The 14,560-nt window shown below is 39.3% G+C and overlaps 1 protein-coding gene and 2 non-coding genes across 3 annotated transcripts in view; all 3 read right to left on the bottom strand.

Moving 5' to 3' along the window:
* Positions 1 to 14,560, bottom strand: part of ath (ATP-dependent RNA helicase DHX33) — a 71,276-nt gene that overhangs the window by 45,111 nt on the left and 11,605 nt on the right. Inside the window, exons 9-12 of the mRNA XM_090152766.1 lie at positions 7,684 to 7,769; positions 6,054 to 6,139; positions 3,903 to 3,985; positions 672 to 769 (exon numbers count right to left, since the gene is read on the bottom strand). Of these exons, the coding sequence (XP_090008892.1) occupies positions 672 to 769; positions 3,903 to 3,985; positions 6,054 to 6,139; positions 7,684 to 7,769 (353 nt within the window). The remainder of the gene's footprint in view (positions 1 to 671; positions 770 to 3,902; positions 3,986 to 6,053; positions 6,140 to 7,683; positions 7,770 to 14,560) is intronic.
* On the bottom strand, positions 9,476 to 9,548 carry TRNAT-GGU (transfer RNA threonine (anticodon GGU)). Its single transcript has one exon. It is a non-coding gene; the product is annotated as a tRNA-Thr (tRNA).
* Positions 9,817 to 9,889, bottom strand: TRNAT-GGU (transfer RNA threonine (anticodon GGU)). Its single transcript has one exon. It is a non-coding gene; the product is annotated as a tRNA-Thr (tRNA).

Raw genomic sequence — 14,560 nt, 5'->3', positions numbered from 1 at the left:
TGTTATAATACTTAATATTTTGAAGTAATTATAATGTTCTTCGCGAAAGAAGTGTAGTGATACCTAATTTCAGGTATTTGTATGGTTATAAAAGAGATAATCAGGTAAGCTAATTATATAATAACCATGACTAGGCTTAATGACGAGTTTTCATCGAATTAGGGTAGCGAGGCGCGAGAGTTTTTCTCGTGAGTTTTCCCCCTTTAAGACACACCTGTTTCTACGAGCATCATCACGGCCATAAAAATCTTCCTTAGACATTACCTATATAGTTTCCTGCTTTTAGGGTATACCAATACTATATTTGTGTAATAATTAGCAATCCCTAAGACGACTTGGAATGAGCATTCAGTATACAATTCAGATGCTGGTGTAGTGGGACTTTAATTGTGGGCAAAGGTTAAGACTTTACTAAAATTAATATCTTACATACCTGGATATTCTTCTTATAACTACATTAGTTTATGATCAGCTAGGTAAATAACCCTTTTCCTCCGGGTTCTTCCTCAGAGGAATGCTTGTTCACGTTGTAAATAATTGTATATATATCGTAAACAATATAAAATTACATAGTAAATTTTTAAAAGAACCTTTTAATTCAACAGATACAATATAAATCATTCCAAGTAGCTTTACGGACTCCTCTTAGAATCTATTTTAAACAAACTTACCTTGCTTTAACCATTCCTGTGTCTATAACATACTTCACACCCCTTATGGTAACAGAAGTTTCAGCAATATTCGTCGAAAATATAAATTTCCGATGACCCTTAATTATATATAAAAATATAACATTTTAGTTAAAACAAATTGGTTGGGGTAAGCAGATTTTTGTTCCTCTTAAAAAAGGTCGTACATACTTTAGTTTATTTTAATTATTTAAATTAAATTAACTACTTTCCTACATAAAATACTATTACTGTAGCTTTTGGTGACAAAAGATGTGAGAATGCTTCCTGCTCAAGTTACCACACCATATAGTGACTAAGAAAAATCAGTTCACCATGGGCTGCACTCAAACATGCAACCTTTGGGTTACCTTCCCAATACCATATTGGACTACTGAGGCCATGAATAAATAGGTCTCGGAGATTTAATTTTTAAGGGACTCGGTCCCATTTGATTATTTCCTTCAGGTTACGTATGACACATTGTTGACCATGCCGAAGAAAGTTTATTTTGTAACAGAATGCTTCTTCGGTAGATAAGCAATATTATAATAAAATTAACACGTCTTATAGGAATATTTTGTAGTTAAATATCTCTATAAACAAATGGAATGTTTATCTTACAATACTGCAGAAAGTAAAATACTATTTTTCTTAGTTATGTAGCGTACATCTTAAAGTTCCAATTTGTTTACAAGGAGTCTCATAACTTTAACCAAGAAACTATACAGGGTGTTTTTATGGCTGGAAAAAGTGATTTTGTTCAAAAACTATATTTTTTAGAAAGTTGTACATTATACACTTTCTACCAAAATTGCATCTAAATCAAAAAAAATTCACGTTTTGGAAAATTTAAATTTTAACCACTAGGTGCTATAAGAAAATTGTAGAGCGTCACCAAAAACGTACAAATAGAGTTGGCGCGAAAAAAATAGACCGTCTTTTTCACTAAAAAAATACGACTAAAATAAAATAACTTTTTTTTAATTCTATTGGGAGAGTAGCGTAACTTTATGAAAGGCAGAAATTTGTAAATCTGGTGTTTAATGCAATAAACACCGCTGAAAAATCGAGGAGACAATGGCGAAGAAGGTATTACACGATTTATTTTCGTAGGATGAAAAATGTGAACTTTTTGAAAAAACAAAGAGACTTTTTATTTATCTACTTACAAACAAAATTAATAAGTACGTTTCGAAAATGTTATATGAATATATAGTCTTTGCTATAACAGGTGTTTATAAGCTAATTGTTTAATTGATGGAACAGTTCAGTTCACACTTGACTGAACTGAACTGAACTAGTATGGTTCGTCTGCTGATGGCAGACATTGTGTAACACTTCTCTCCCAGCCTTCATAACAGCAAGCTGTTAATATCTTAATATGTAAATAAACTAACTATGAATTTTACTAGTTTTATTTATTTCATGTAGTCGAGTTAATGAGAATCCACAACAGAAAATACCACCTTCGGCTGCGATGCAGGCTTGGGCGCGAACAATCATATTGTCAAAGGCGGCTTCAATCATTTCCGGGGTTACTTCCCAGCAAGCGATTACAAATCGTTGACGCAGCTCTTCAAGGGTCTCAACCAGAGTGGCGCACCCCTTGTCCTTGACAAAGCCCCAAAGAAAGAAATCCAACGGAGTCAGATCGGGCGACCTTGCTGGCCAGTTGTGGAAATTCGTTGTTTAGGTAATCTCTCACGGCTCTGTGGTAATGAGGCGGGGCACCATCTTGCTTAAACCACAGGCTTGCGCGTTGCGCCAACAGCAGTTCGTCAAGTTGTTGTTCTAGCTCATTTCTCAAGAAATCTAAATAACTCTGGCGATTTAGATTTTGCGTTAAGAGTACTGGACCAATTAACCGGTTTCCAACAAGACCAATTCAAGCATTCAAGTGCCCAAATTGAAATTGGTGACGGTGTTCATATCCCCAGTGTGGATTTGTGTCTTCCCAAACATGATTATTTTGGTGATTGTAAGGGCCGTCTCTTGCAAACGAGGATTAATCCAAGAATAGCATGTTGCGGGTCGTGCACGGAATTTAGCAGCCAGTTGCAAAAATCCAGCCGTTGTTGAGCGTCTCCATCTTGTAAACCGTGGTGAAGCGTTGCTCTGTAAGGATGGTACTTATGCCAATGTAAAATTTCCCAAATGCGAGTTTTACTGCAAGCCAAATTGTATTTCTAAGACTCCAATATTTTTAGAAAGGATAGCTTATGTCTAGCCCTAAGTTGGCCGTACTATTGAACTGGCAGTCTTGTTAGAGTCTTCTGCCAGAAAATGTTACTCCCACTCTTCTCTTTGAGATCGTTAAGACAATGTCTAATTAACTAACTTATTTAACTTTTGTATATAGATTAACGAATTAAATGCTCAATATTAATGATCCAGAACGTATTTATTCAACAGATTTTGTGTTAAGAATACTGGACCAATTAACCGGTTTCCAACAAGACCAATCCAAGCATTCAAGCGCCCAAATTGAAATTGGTGACGGTGTTCATATCCCCAGAATTAGATTAGTGTCCCCAGGATCGTATAATGTACAGTACAAATTTCAACTTTCTAGATAACATAGTTTTTGAAAAAAATCACTTTTTCGAGCAAAAAAAAAACACCTGTATTTGTATACACTTGTTATGTCCATTGGCACCATGCATGCTTTTAATGCGGCTGAAGAAAAAGGAGGGTCTCTAAACCAAGATGACTGTAAGACATTGAATTTAGTTTTAAAATCACTGGGTAGCAACCGTTGTGTGCAAATTTCGGTTGCAAACCCTGCCCATTTCTAGAAGTTTCTATTAACCAAGGAATATTTCTGCGCATGTTTCCATACCCGAAATCGCACCTACGACATTTGGGTTACTGTCCCAACGCCACTACCATTGGACTACCGAGGTGACGAGTGAGCAGGCCTCGGACATCCAATCTATGAATGACTTGATCGGGTTCCTGCGCAATAAATATATATATATATATATATACATAAAAATCTCAATGCTATGTCCATTTCTATGCCGATGATCAGGGCCACCATAGTTTCCCTTAGACATTTGAAGTGTATATATACATAGTTTTTTTCATAATTGAGTGCAAATATCACAATTATATTTCTAACATATCTTGTTAACTTTTATAAAAGCAGATGTACCCTATCCTCACCCCTTGATGAATTTTAGTTTATACCACTAGGTACAAAGAAACTAAAAGAAAATTAAAAATACACACGTTTGGAGCAGATTGAAATGCCTTCATCTGTTTTGAATTTGGAAGAGCAGCATAAAGTGGACAAGGAATAATGCTATCTGTGCCTAAAACCATAAAAATAAAATAAAATTTGTGTTACCAACAACAATAAGAAAAAAACTCAATGTAGTTAATAAATATAGCATGATATCATACAAAATCGAGTTGCTAGGATGTAAATAATACACTATAGTAAAGGGTGCAAACTTTTCAGAGATTGATTCAAGGTAAAAGATGAGCTCCAAACTGCTTAAATACCATGCTGGTATTTCCAACAATATTTACATCAACTTTTGTTGACTATTAGCACATTAGGTATACATATAAACACTTGGGAATGTCTGTTGCCACTGTTGAATCTGCAGAAGTGGGGTTAAAACTATGTTGAATACAAGACTGTGTATTTTTACAATCATTTGCTTGGACACCATTGTGTGACAAAATTTAATCTTTAAACCATATCAGTTTTTAGGAGAATCATCAGGGTCACCGAAGTCTTTAGTGGCATAGCCAGAAAACTGTCAAAAAGGATAGGGCCTGATTATTTAAAAGTTAAGAGTAAGGTCAAGGAGGGGTTAAAATTTAGTACAGGCCAGATTACAGAAACTACACTTAATTTTAAACATAATAATTAAGTTGAGACAGTTAAAGGCATCACCACTGAGAAGTCTTTAACGAATAGGAGCTGCATAAGTTCTTAATGGTGGTCGAGTACTGAGGAATACTCTCAATAAATTAAACCTTCATATTGTGGTCAGAAGGTACTGTTTTTATCGAGGGGCTGATCACTCCACGTAATCGGTGTACAGAGCCGTACCTTTGACTGTACTAATTGGATTACGCGTAATCTTTCAAGTCCCTGCCTTTGGCAGTGGTAATCTAAGCGTAATCCGGTGTCATGTTCCTACTTATTACTTATTGACATAGGCTTAAATTGAACTGAGCTTAGTTAACGAAACTTTAGCAGTCAACGTTAGTGACGTCATGGACGGCATGTTTTGGGTAGACGTCACTTAAAGCGTTTTCCATTGGGAACCTCCGAGTGTGATCCGGATTTGTTTTATGACGTCACTGCTCTCTGTAGGAGGCGCTCGGAGCATCCGCCCTGGTAACTCCCAATGAAATACGAAGCGTTTTCGGAGCACTCTTTTGTTTCCCTCCGACTCTTGAGTTGGGGCAGCTGGGAGCACTCCGGGAGGGAGTCCCTTGGTCAATGGAATACGATCCTCCCTCTCGGAGTTGGCCCTTTTTTCCCAATGGAATACGATTTTGATTTTGGAGCACTCCGGGAGTGCTCGGAGGTTCCCAATGGAAATCGCTATTAGAACACGTCTCTCATGACGTCGTTAAATTATCTTTTTTACTCCTTTTGACTGTATGCCCATAGTGGCTGTATGCCCATAGTGGCTGTATATAAAGGGAGGTTAATAATTAGCTAGGATTGAGGGAAATTGATAGTGATGATGCTGTTGGATTAGGTTGATTATGTAGTTCTTAAAGTATATTATTATAAAGTTGTAAATATAAGTGTATTTTGTTAAATTATTATATGTTAGAAAGAGTTAGTATGTTTTTGACTTGTCATAACCTCACCATTCTTCACTCTTACGGAGCAAGTTAGTAATTATTACTTTATATTAGTGCTATGCTATGTCTGCTGCACAATGGTAACTACGGGTATGATGTTTTGTGTTTTTTTACTCTTTCATCTTAAATTATTATTGTACTTAATTGAAGAAATGTTACTTTCTAATGTTTTGATTATTGATATTGCTACAACTACCTAAATCGCCTCAAATAAATAATGATTGGAACTTCTTAAATTGTAATGCTCTCTCACTCTAACGCACTAACATGGCTAGGGAACAATCGAACTAGGTTGCAACTGGGGAAGATATATCGGTTACAATACTTAAGGATAATTACTACGTTGAGTCAATCTGTGGGCATTGTGTGAATTTTCCCCTGGGGAAAAGAAAAACATCACCGTGCGTACTTCAATCATGTTAGCTGATTTTGAAAGGTGTTTACCTTAAAGCGTGAGTTGGATTGGGAGCAAAGCTATAAATCATCTCAACATAGTATAATTAAATACATTTTTGCTGTGGCTTTTATGAAAGTAAAGGTACTAACCAAATGGTAGAAGGAGACTTGTTTCTTTAACACTTTTAACCATTGATTCAATTTCTTCCTGCCCAGTGCAGAAAATGAGGATATCTCTAAAAACATTACAATGGTAAATCTTACAAGTGCATTTAATATATAAATATATAAAATAAGGGTGCGCAAAATATTTGGTTCGACCAAAAAATTCAATGGAATACCAAATCAAATATTCAATTCGTCAAATTGCATGGTCCTTCAAAATGTACAAGATTTTCCTAATCAAATAATCGAATATTGGAAAATTGGGAGCTTAAAATATTAAATATTTCAAATAGTTGGAAAAACTGGTCAAATAACTGCAGGTTTTTTACCCACTTTAAGTTTCAATGTCATCAAAGGAGAATGCAAAAGAATTTCTGAAACATTTGTTTTATAAGAATTTAACTTTGCTACAGTGACCTGTAGTGTCACAAGGCTATTGCCCAGAAAAGTAACAGTGGAGGCCTGTACGTTTACTCAGTCAGCTGCAGGGCCGTAGCCAGGCTACACGGCTGAACCGTAATTAAGAAGGGGCCAGTAGTATTCAGTGCCGTCTTTATAGATTTAGTTCGAGGAACGCCAGGTCGGGCGAAAAAATTTCCAGTACGGGGCGCCCATACTGGTCCCCCCTGGCTACGGGCCTGGTCAGCTGTTTGGTCGCTTATTTCATGGATCTTTAACCCTTGGCATGTTTTGAAACAATTTTGGAACAGCGAAGTAAAAGAAACCGCAGCTGGTAGAAAGGCTTATTTTGATGATTTTGCTTGTAATTTTAAAGAAATCTAAATGGTTGGTCAGTTTATTAAATTATTAAATTTGAATTTGTGGTTATAAAACCAATTTCACAAAACACTATTTAGAATTTGACGAGTTAACTGGCCCTGTTTTTTCTACCAAAAATATTTGACCCAACTATTTGACGAGCGATTTGTTATTTGACAGGGTTGACTGGTTTAAACCAAGTGGTTATTTTTAACTTGACTACAATTTACTATAAATTTTGCCAATCGAAACTAAAACTAAAACTTCGTTTCTAGAAAGAACGAAAAATTACTCTACAACACCTTTCAAAGTGATACTGCTGTTCCATAGCTGGTCATTGGCTAATAATAATTGATTAGGCACAGAGAAAGCAACTAAACTTGTGTTTTTGTTTTAAGTCTTTAACAAAGATATTAAAGAGAGTCAATGAAGTGTGTATGGGCTTTTAATTTTGGTACTTCAATTTTTTAACTCAAATGAAATTTTAACTAAAAAGAATTAAAACAAGCGAAAACTTTATAGTTTAAACAGTGTTTATAAAAAAATGGTTATTTTGGATTTTTTCCAACCCTAGTATTTGTCTTGCCTTGAAAAAATATTTGACATTCGATTCAATCTGCTAAAAAGGTATTTGCACACCTCTAAAAATAAAAGTTACTTTTAGAACATTTATAATTTATGAAATAAATTATTAGCATACAGAATTTTCAGTGGGTTTTAGTGTAATCATAAGGGATTCATAGAAATGGCAAACCCCTAGGATTTGTCGCGTATGACATTTTAAAATTATTACAATACAATTTTTTGCGTAAATATTAGTAGGACTCTTCCTAAAAAACCATGGCAGAGCATTTACCCTTGTGGTTCTTTCTGGTGAATTTGGAAAGCAGTAACCAAAGCTGAGAAGACATAGTCATTTTGAGGCTTCATAGGATACATAATCTGTAAATAAAACCATATTAGACATAAGCAATAACTTAGGTATAAAATTAAGTAAAATATTTGTAGACTGTGACAAAAAATTTAACATCCGGCATTCATTGGCTTAGATTAATTTCAATAAAAATGTCTATTTGTTCGCTTATATGTTAGCTGGCTCAAATAATCTCACCAATTATAAAACAGATAGTAAATCTATCTTTTTCTTCAGGAGTTTTCCCTTCAGAATGGAAAAAATCCATCATATACTTCTTACTATTCTAGAACGGTATGGTGTAAAGGGAAATGCAAATAACTGGTTTAAATCTTATCTTACTCATAGAAGTCAGGCCATTGCATTGGATGGTTACATATCACCTCCTCTAATTATTCACAGTGGAGTACCCCAAGGAAGTGTGTTGGGACCTTTACTTTTTAACATCTACACTGCAGATATTCATACCTGTCTAGCAACAAGTATCGCGTTTGAATATGCCGATGACAACTCAATATTAAATGAATCAACTAATGTACCATCTTTAATGGATATGATAGAGTCAGATATTACAAATTTTAAGGAAGAACTCTTAGATAGAAAGATGTTACTAAATGTAAAGAAAAAAAATTATGCTGATCGCACCTCGGCTTAAATCGGTATACCCAGATATAAAAGCGTTATCAAATCATAATATTGAAAGAGTCATCTTTTTAATACCTTGTGGGGTGATAATTGATGAAAAGCTCTCGTGGAATGAACACGTAGGCACTACAATTTGGGGCCAATTTTAAATATATTTACTTAAACCATAAGTAACATAATAAACATAAGTATGACACTACCTATTTACCTAATGCATTTTTTTAACAATGGTGTGTTTCGCCATTGACAACGTAAATTATTATGTAGCTAAAGACTAATAACTCTCGGCGAATTGCTCTTAGTCTTTGGAAATCACCGAGTGATACAGCCAAGGCCCATTAAAAATTGAAAGGCTTTCAAAAATATAAATAACGCTTGGACGCTTACTTTGTGTGAAAATATTTATGCATTATTGTATAAGGAGATAAAAATAACTTTTATAAACATTAAACATTAGCTAGTTATTTTAGAATTTAAAACATGTGTTTTCGCTGGTATGAATAACCATCTGAAAGACAAACTATACTACTACTATAACTAACAAAGTTACTTTGGACAAAGATAATTTAAACTCGTACGAGTTTAAATTATCTTTGCTTTGAGGGTGATTCAAAAGTCAGTACAGAAATTTCTGGTGGTTGTAGGGGATGAGCTGAGAAGTATGCAGGTTTTTGTCGCGTTTCTCTGCGACGAGTTTAAAGAGCGCTAGAGGGCTTCAAAGTTTGACCTAATACCCCCTGGAAGTAGGCTGCTGTAAGCACCCACCCACGAAGCAGGAAAAAACTATTTCAGGGCGCCTCATCTACCCATTCGATACTATCACGCCCCTGAAATAGTTTTTTAATAGATCCAGATGGGTTCTTAATTAGAGTCTCTTCCATCTTGCGGTTTCTCCGCTTTTGGAAACCAGACGGGGTTTTTTCTCAAACTCATTTTAAACTAGGTTGTCTCAAAATTTAATCCTACACTAACATAGAGATAATTTTAATTTTATTATTACGCAGGAATTAATATAATTCGAAGTTTCATTTAAATCAAGGAATACTTCTGCGTATTGTTCCATACCAGAGTGACTGAGGAAAAATCATATCACCTCGGGTAGGAATCGAACCTACGACCTTTGGGTTACCGTCCCAACGCCACTACCATTGGACTACCGAGGCCACGAATAATCAGGCCTCGGACATCCAATTTAAGAATGACTCGATCTGGTTCACATTATTGACGGGATATATTTAACCCGTTGTTGACGGTGCCGTAGCATTTAACGTCAACTAATTTATAACAGGACCTTGATAGCCTGTAGTCATAACATAGAGATAATTTTAATTTTATTATTACGCAGGAATTAATATAATTCGAAGTTTCATTTAAATCAAGGAATACTTCTGCGTATTGTTCCATACCAGAGTGACTGAGGAAAAATCATATCACCTCGGGTAGGAATCGAACCTACGACCTTTGGGTTACCGTCCCAACGCCACTACCATTGGACTACCGAGGCCACGAATAATCAGGCCTCGGACATCCAATTTAAGAATGACTCGATCTGGTTCACATTATTGACAGGATATATTTAACCCGTTGTTGACGGTGCCGTAGCATTTAACGTCAACTAATTTATAACAGGACCTTGATAGCCTGTAGTCATAACATAGAGATAATTTTAATTTTATTATTACGCAGGAATTAATATAATTCGAAGTTTCATTTAAATCAAGGAATACTTCTGCGTATTGTTCCATACCAGAGTGACTGAGGAAAAATCATATCACCTCGGGTAGGAATCGAACCTACGACCTTTGGGTTACCGTCCCAACGCCACTACCATAGTCCAATGGTAGTGGCGTTGGGACGGTAACCCAAAGGTCTATCATTATGGACCCTTCCATAAACTGCAACCTTGTACCTCTTCGTGGTGGAAGGGAGTAACAGGTGGAGGGGCAACCCTTCATGCTGGCCAACTAAGGCTCTGCTTCTTCCTTAAGCTAAGGTGGGTGGTATCGTGCTGAGGGCTGAGTGGTACCGGGGAAGCGAAATTACGGTATCGTGAACGATCCCCTCGGGGAACCAGGCGACACCCCGTTGTATTTTAGCCTTCCGCCCGGACAGAGGATTAAGGGCGGTGACCTTCTACTTTCCTCTTTTCTCGTGGGATCTTTTATGAATTCCAACAACAAAAAACAAAACAAAAAACCATCGGGCAAGGGTCTGTCTTTGACAGCACCCTGCTCTAGCCAGGGGAAGGGTGTATCTCAGGATACTACCCTCCCTTCCACAAGTTCAGGTCGTGGGTCTGTCGTGGAGGATACCGAGCCCATGGTGCTAGGGTCTGCCTCTGGCAGTACCCAGCATCAGAAGCCGGAGTCTACCAAAGACAGTACCCCGACGGAGGGAAGCAAGGTAAGTGCTTCTAATGCTCGTACTCGCAAGAGGAACAGGCGTCGTAAGACAAACAAGAAGGTGGCAGACGACTCTCCAAAGGGTAACTCCTCTTCTAACAAGAGAACAAGGGAGTCAGATCAAGACTCTCCTAGCTCTCAACAACAGGCTGCCAAGAAGTCCAAACCACTAACCTTCAGTGAAGCTGTGGGTTCGATGCGGATGGCCATCATTAAAGAAGGCTTTCCCTCGAACGGCTTAACCGAGGCAGAAATGGGTACCATCCAGCGTGGAGTTCTGGAGAGGATTGACGGGATACCTTCGGGTAACCCTCTTCCTCAATTCCTGCAATTCCAGCTGAAAGGAGGTGCCCTGGTTTACCTGTGTAAGGATGACTTCACAGGTAAATGGTTAAGCCAGGAGTTCGACCGCAACGAACAGGTTCTCCAGGGAACGAAGCTTTTGGTAACAAAAGCCAGTGACCTGCCGAAACCTTTTAAGGTCGCTCTCCGTACAAGGGACGTCTGGACGAAGGACCCTAAAGTGCTCCTCAGGCGTCTTCAAGCCTTCAACGGTGCGCTGAACACCAGCCGCTGGAAGGTGCTGGGCAAATCCGAGGAACCGGCTGCCATCCGTTGGATTTTTCTAATGGATGGTGAGTCGGTCAACGCCATCAAAGCGGCAGGATTTGCCGCTCAGACAGGTTTGGATAGGGGTATCTTTAAGATACTCAGTCAACCAAATCAAACCTCAGTCGTAAGTGCTGTAGAGGGTGTGGGTAATCCTACACCTATTAATGATTCCAAGTCTAACGACTCGGTAATTTCAGGACTAGAGGACCTAGAGCCTCTGCTCAGCGATTACTCGGAAGGGGATACGCTGACAGAGGACATCAAGAACCTCAGTGTCTCGGACGGTGAAGAGGTCCAAGGCATGGTGGCTCAGCCAGATGGAGCAGTGGTGGGGGAGACTGGTGGTACTAACCTAACCAGCGGGAGTGGTGTGGTTTCCACACCCCCCACTGGAGGGGGCGGTGTCACTGGTCAACCTCCAATCTAGGCCCGTCGCCATGAGCATTAAGGTGGTGCAGATAAATCTTCATCACTGCAAGGCAGCCTCCGCTGTACTTTGTCGAAGGCTTGCTAAGGAGCAAATTGATGTTGCTCTTATTCAGGAGCCTTGGATTGCCAGGGGTAAAATCCTTGGTCTTAATAGTGCAGGTAATATCTATTATGACCATAATTCCGTTTCTCCTAGAGCTTGTATTTTGGTACGCAAGGACATTCATGCCCTTCCGCTCTCAATCTATCACTCTAGGGACACTGCAGTGGTTAAAATCATTTCCCCTTCTGCTGATGGGAATGATGAACTCACGCTGGCTTCTGCTTACTTTCCCTACGATGATGCTCTGCCCCCACCATCACAGGAGGTGACCAATCTGGTCAACCACTGTGAGCGGTCGGGAAAGAAACTCATTATAGGTTGTGATGCAAATGCTCACCATGTTATCTGGGGCAGCAGTAACTGCAACGATCGTGGTGATAAACTAATGGAATATGTGGTTAGTACGAAACTCCATATTCTTAATAGGAACAATGAACCAACTTTTGTTACTCGTAACAGAAGTGAGGTCATTGATCTCACGCTGTGCACAGAAAATGTCGCAGCTCTTATTAATGACTGGCATGTGTCTAGTGAACCATCACTGTCGGATCACAGACACATTTGCTATACAGTCAGGATGAAAGTGGTTCAGGTTTGTACCGAACTTCGTAATCCCAGGCGAACTAATTGGCCTGGTTTTAGGGATGATCTAAATCTTCATCTGCAGGATGATAAGCCTAGGCTGTCATCGGTGCTGGATTTTGATTTGGCTGTTGATCGCATGCAACATGCCATTATCGACTCCTACCACCGTAACTGTCCGGTGAAGTCTGCCAACCAGCCAAGGCTAGTTCCTTGGTGGAACCTTGAGATTGGCAGGCTTCGCAAAGAGTCTAGGAGGCTCTTTAACAATGCTAAGAGGTCGGGTGACTGGGTTGCCTACAAGCAAACCCTCACTGCGTACCATAAGGCCATCCGCGAGGCCAAGAGGGACTCGTGGAGGAATTTCTGTGAGAATATCTCTGATATTCCTAGTACGGCAAAGTTAATGAAAATTATGGCCAACGATAAGACTAAACATCTTGACACTATCAAGTTGAAAGATGGCAGTCATTCTTCGTCGGGTAAGGAGACACTAACTCATATGTTAGATGTACACTTTCCCGACTCCAGAATTACAAACAGTACTGATTCTGACCCCCTTCCTATTAGGATTGCACGTACCAAAAGGGAGGACTGGGCGGTGGCGAATAAAATTGTCACGCACTCGAGACTTATTTGGGCTATAAAGTCTTTTAAGCCCTATAAGTCTCCGGGGCCGGATGGGATACTTCCCATTCTGTTGCAGGAGGGCATTGACGTTGTCTGCCCAATGCTGAGTAGAATCTATAGGGCTTGTATTGCCCTTGGATATATTCCTAGCACCTGGAAGCTTTCTAGGGTGATCTTTATTCCGAAGCCAGGGAAATCTAACTATCTCGAGGCTAAGGCTTTTAGACCAATCAGTTTGACTTCTTTTTTTCTAAAGATTTTGGAGAAATTGGTAGACAACTATATTAGGGGAGAGGTTATTTCTCATACACCTCTCTCGACGGCTCAGTATGCCTACCAAAAAGGCAAATCTACTGAGACTGCCCTTCATGGCATAACCAATTGCATTGAAAGGGCTATTAACTTTAAGGAAATAGCATTAGCTGTGTTCCTTGATATTGAGGGCGCCTTTGATAAGGTGTCCAGCGCAGTCATCATGAAGGCTGCTAAGCGCTTTGGCATTAATGACACTCTGTGTCTCTGGCTCAAAGCTATGCTGACGAATCGTGTGGTGGTATCCTCCCTGCTCGGTGAATCCCTTATGATCTCCACCAGCCGTGGTTGCCCGCAAGGTGGTGTTCTATCACCTCTGCTGTGGTGCCTGGTTGTGGATGAGCTTTTGGTGAGGCTAGACAGGGATGGGTGCCGCTGCTTCGGCTATGCCGACGATATCGCCATCATCTTTACGGGAAAATTCCCCAACACTACTAGCGATTTAGTGAGAAGGGCTCTTGCATCAGTGGAAAAATGGTGCAGGGAAGTTGGTCTTACGGTTAATCCTAGTAAAACGGTACTTGTTCCTTTTACTCGTAAAAGGCTGCAAAACTCTTTTAATGATATCTCCTTATTTGGGACTATTTTGAGGGAAAGCACGGAGGTGAAGTACCTTGGTGTTATTCTTGACAACAAACTAACGTGGAAGCCTCACCTTGACTGTGTAGTTAAGAAGGCCAAGATGTTACTTTGGAGGACTAGGAGTGCAGTTAGCAGGTCATGGGGTTTAGCCCTAAAGTGGCCTTCTGGCTGTACACCATGATCATCAGACCACTGCTCTCTTATGCTGCAGTGGTCTGGTGGCCAAGAGTCCGAATTAAGACTGTGCAGAGCGATCTGCGCACCCTACAAAGGCTGGCTTGTGTCAGCATCACAGGAGCTATGAGAACAGCCCCAAGTGCTTCTCTAGAAATTCTCCTGAACATTCTTCCTCTTCATCTTTTTATAGAAGAAGCTGCTGCTATGGGAGCCTATAGGCTCAACCAGAATGGTTGGTGGAAGGCGAATACTTGGGAAAATAGCCACACCAAGATCTTTCGGGAAATTTCATGTCAGTTACCTGTATATCTCATGGGTTCTGATTTGATGACTACGAAGCTGCATT

Source organism: Leiobunum rupestre, chromosome 7, assembly GCF_980474605.1.
Source record: "Leiobunum rupestre chromosome 7, qqLeiRupe1.1.hap1, whole genome shotgun sequence".
NCBI lineage: Eukaryota > Metazoa > Arthropoda > Arachnida > Opiliones > Sclerosomatidae > Leiobunum > Leiobunum rupestre.
This window is presented reverse-complemented; position numbering and strand designations above follow the sequence as displayed.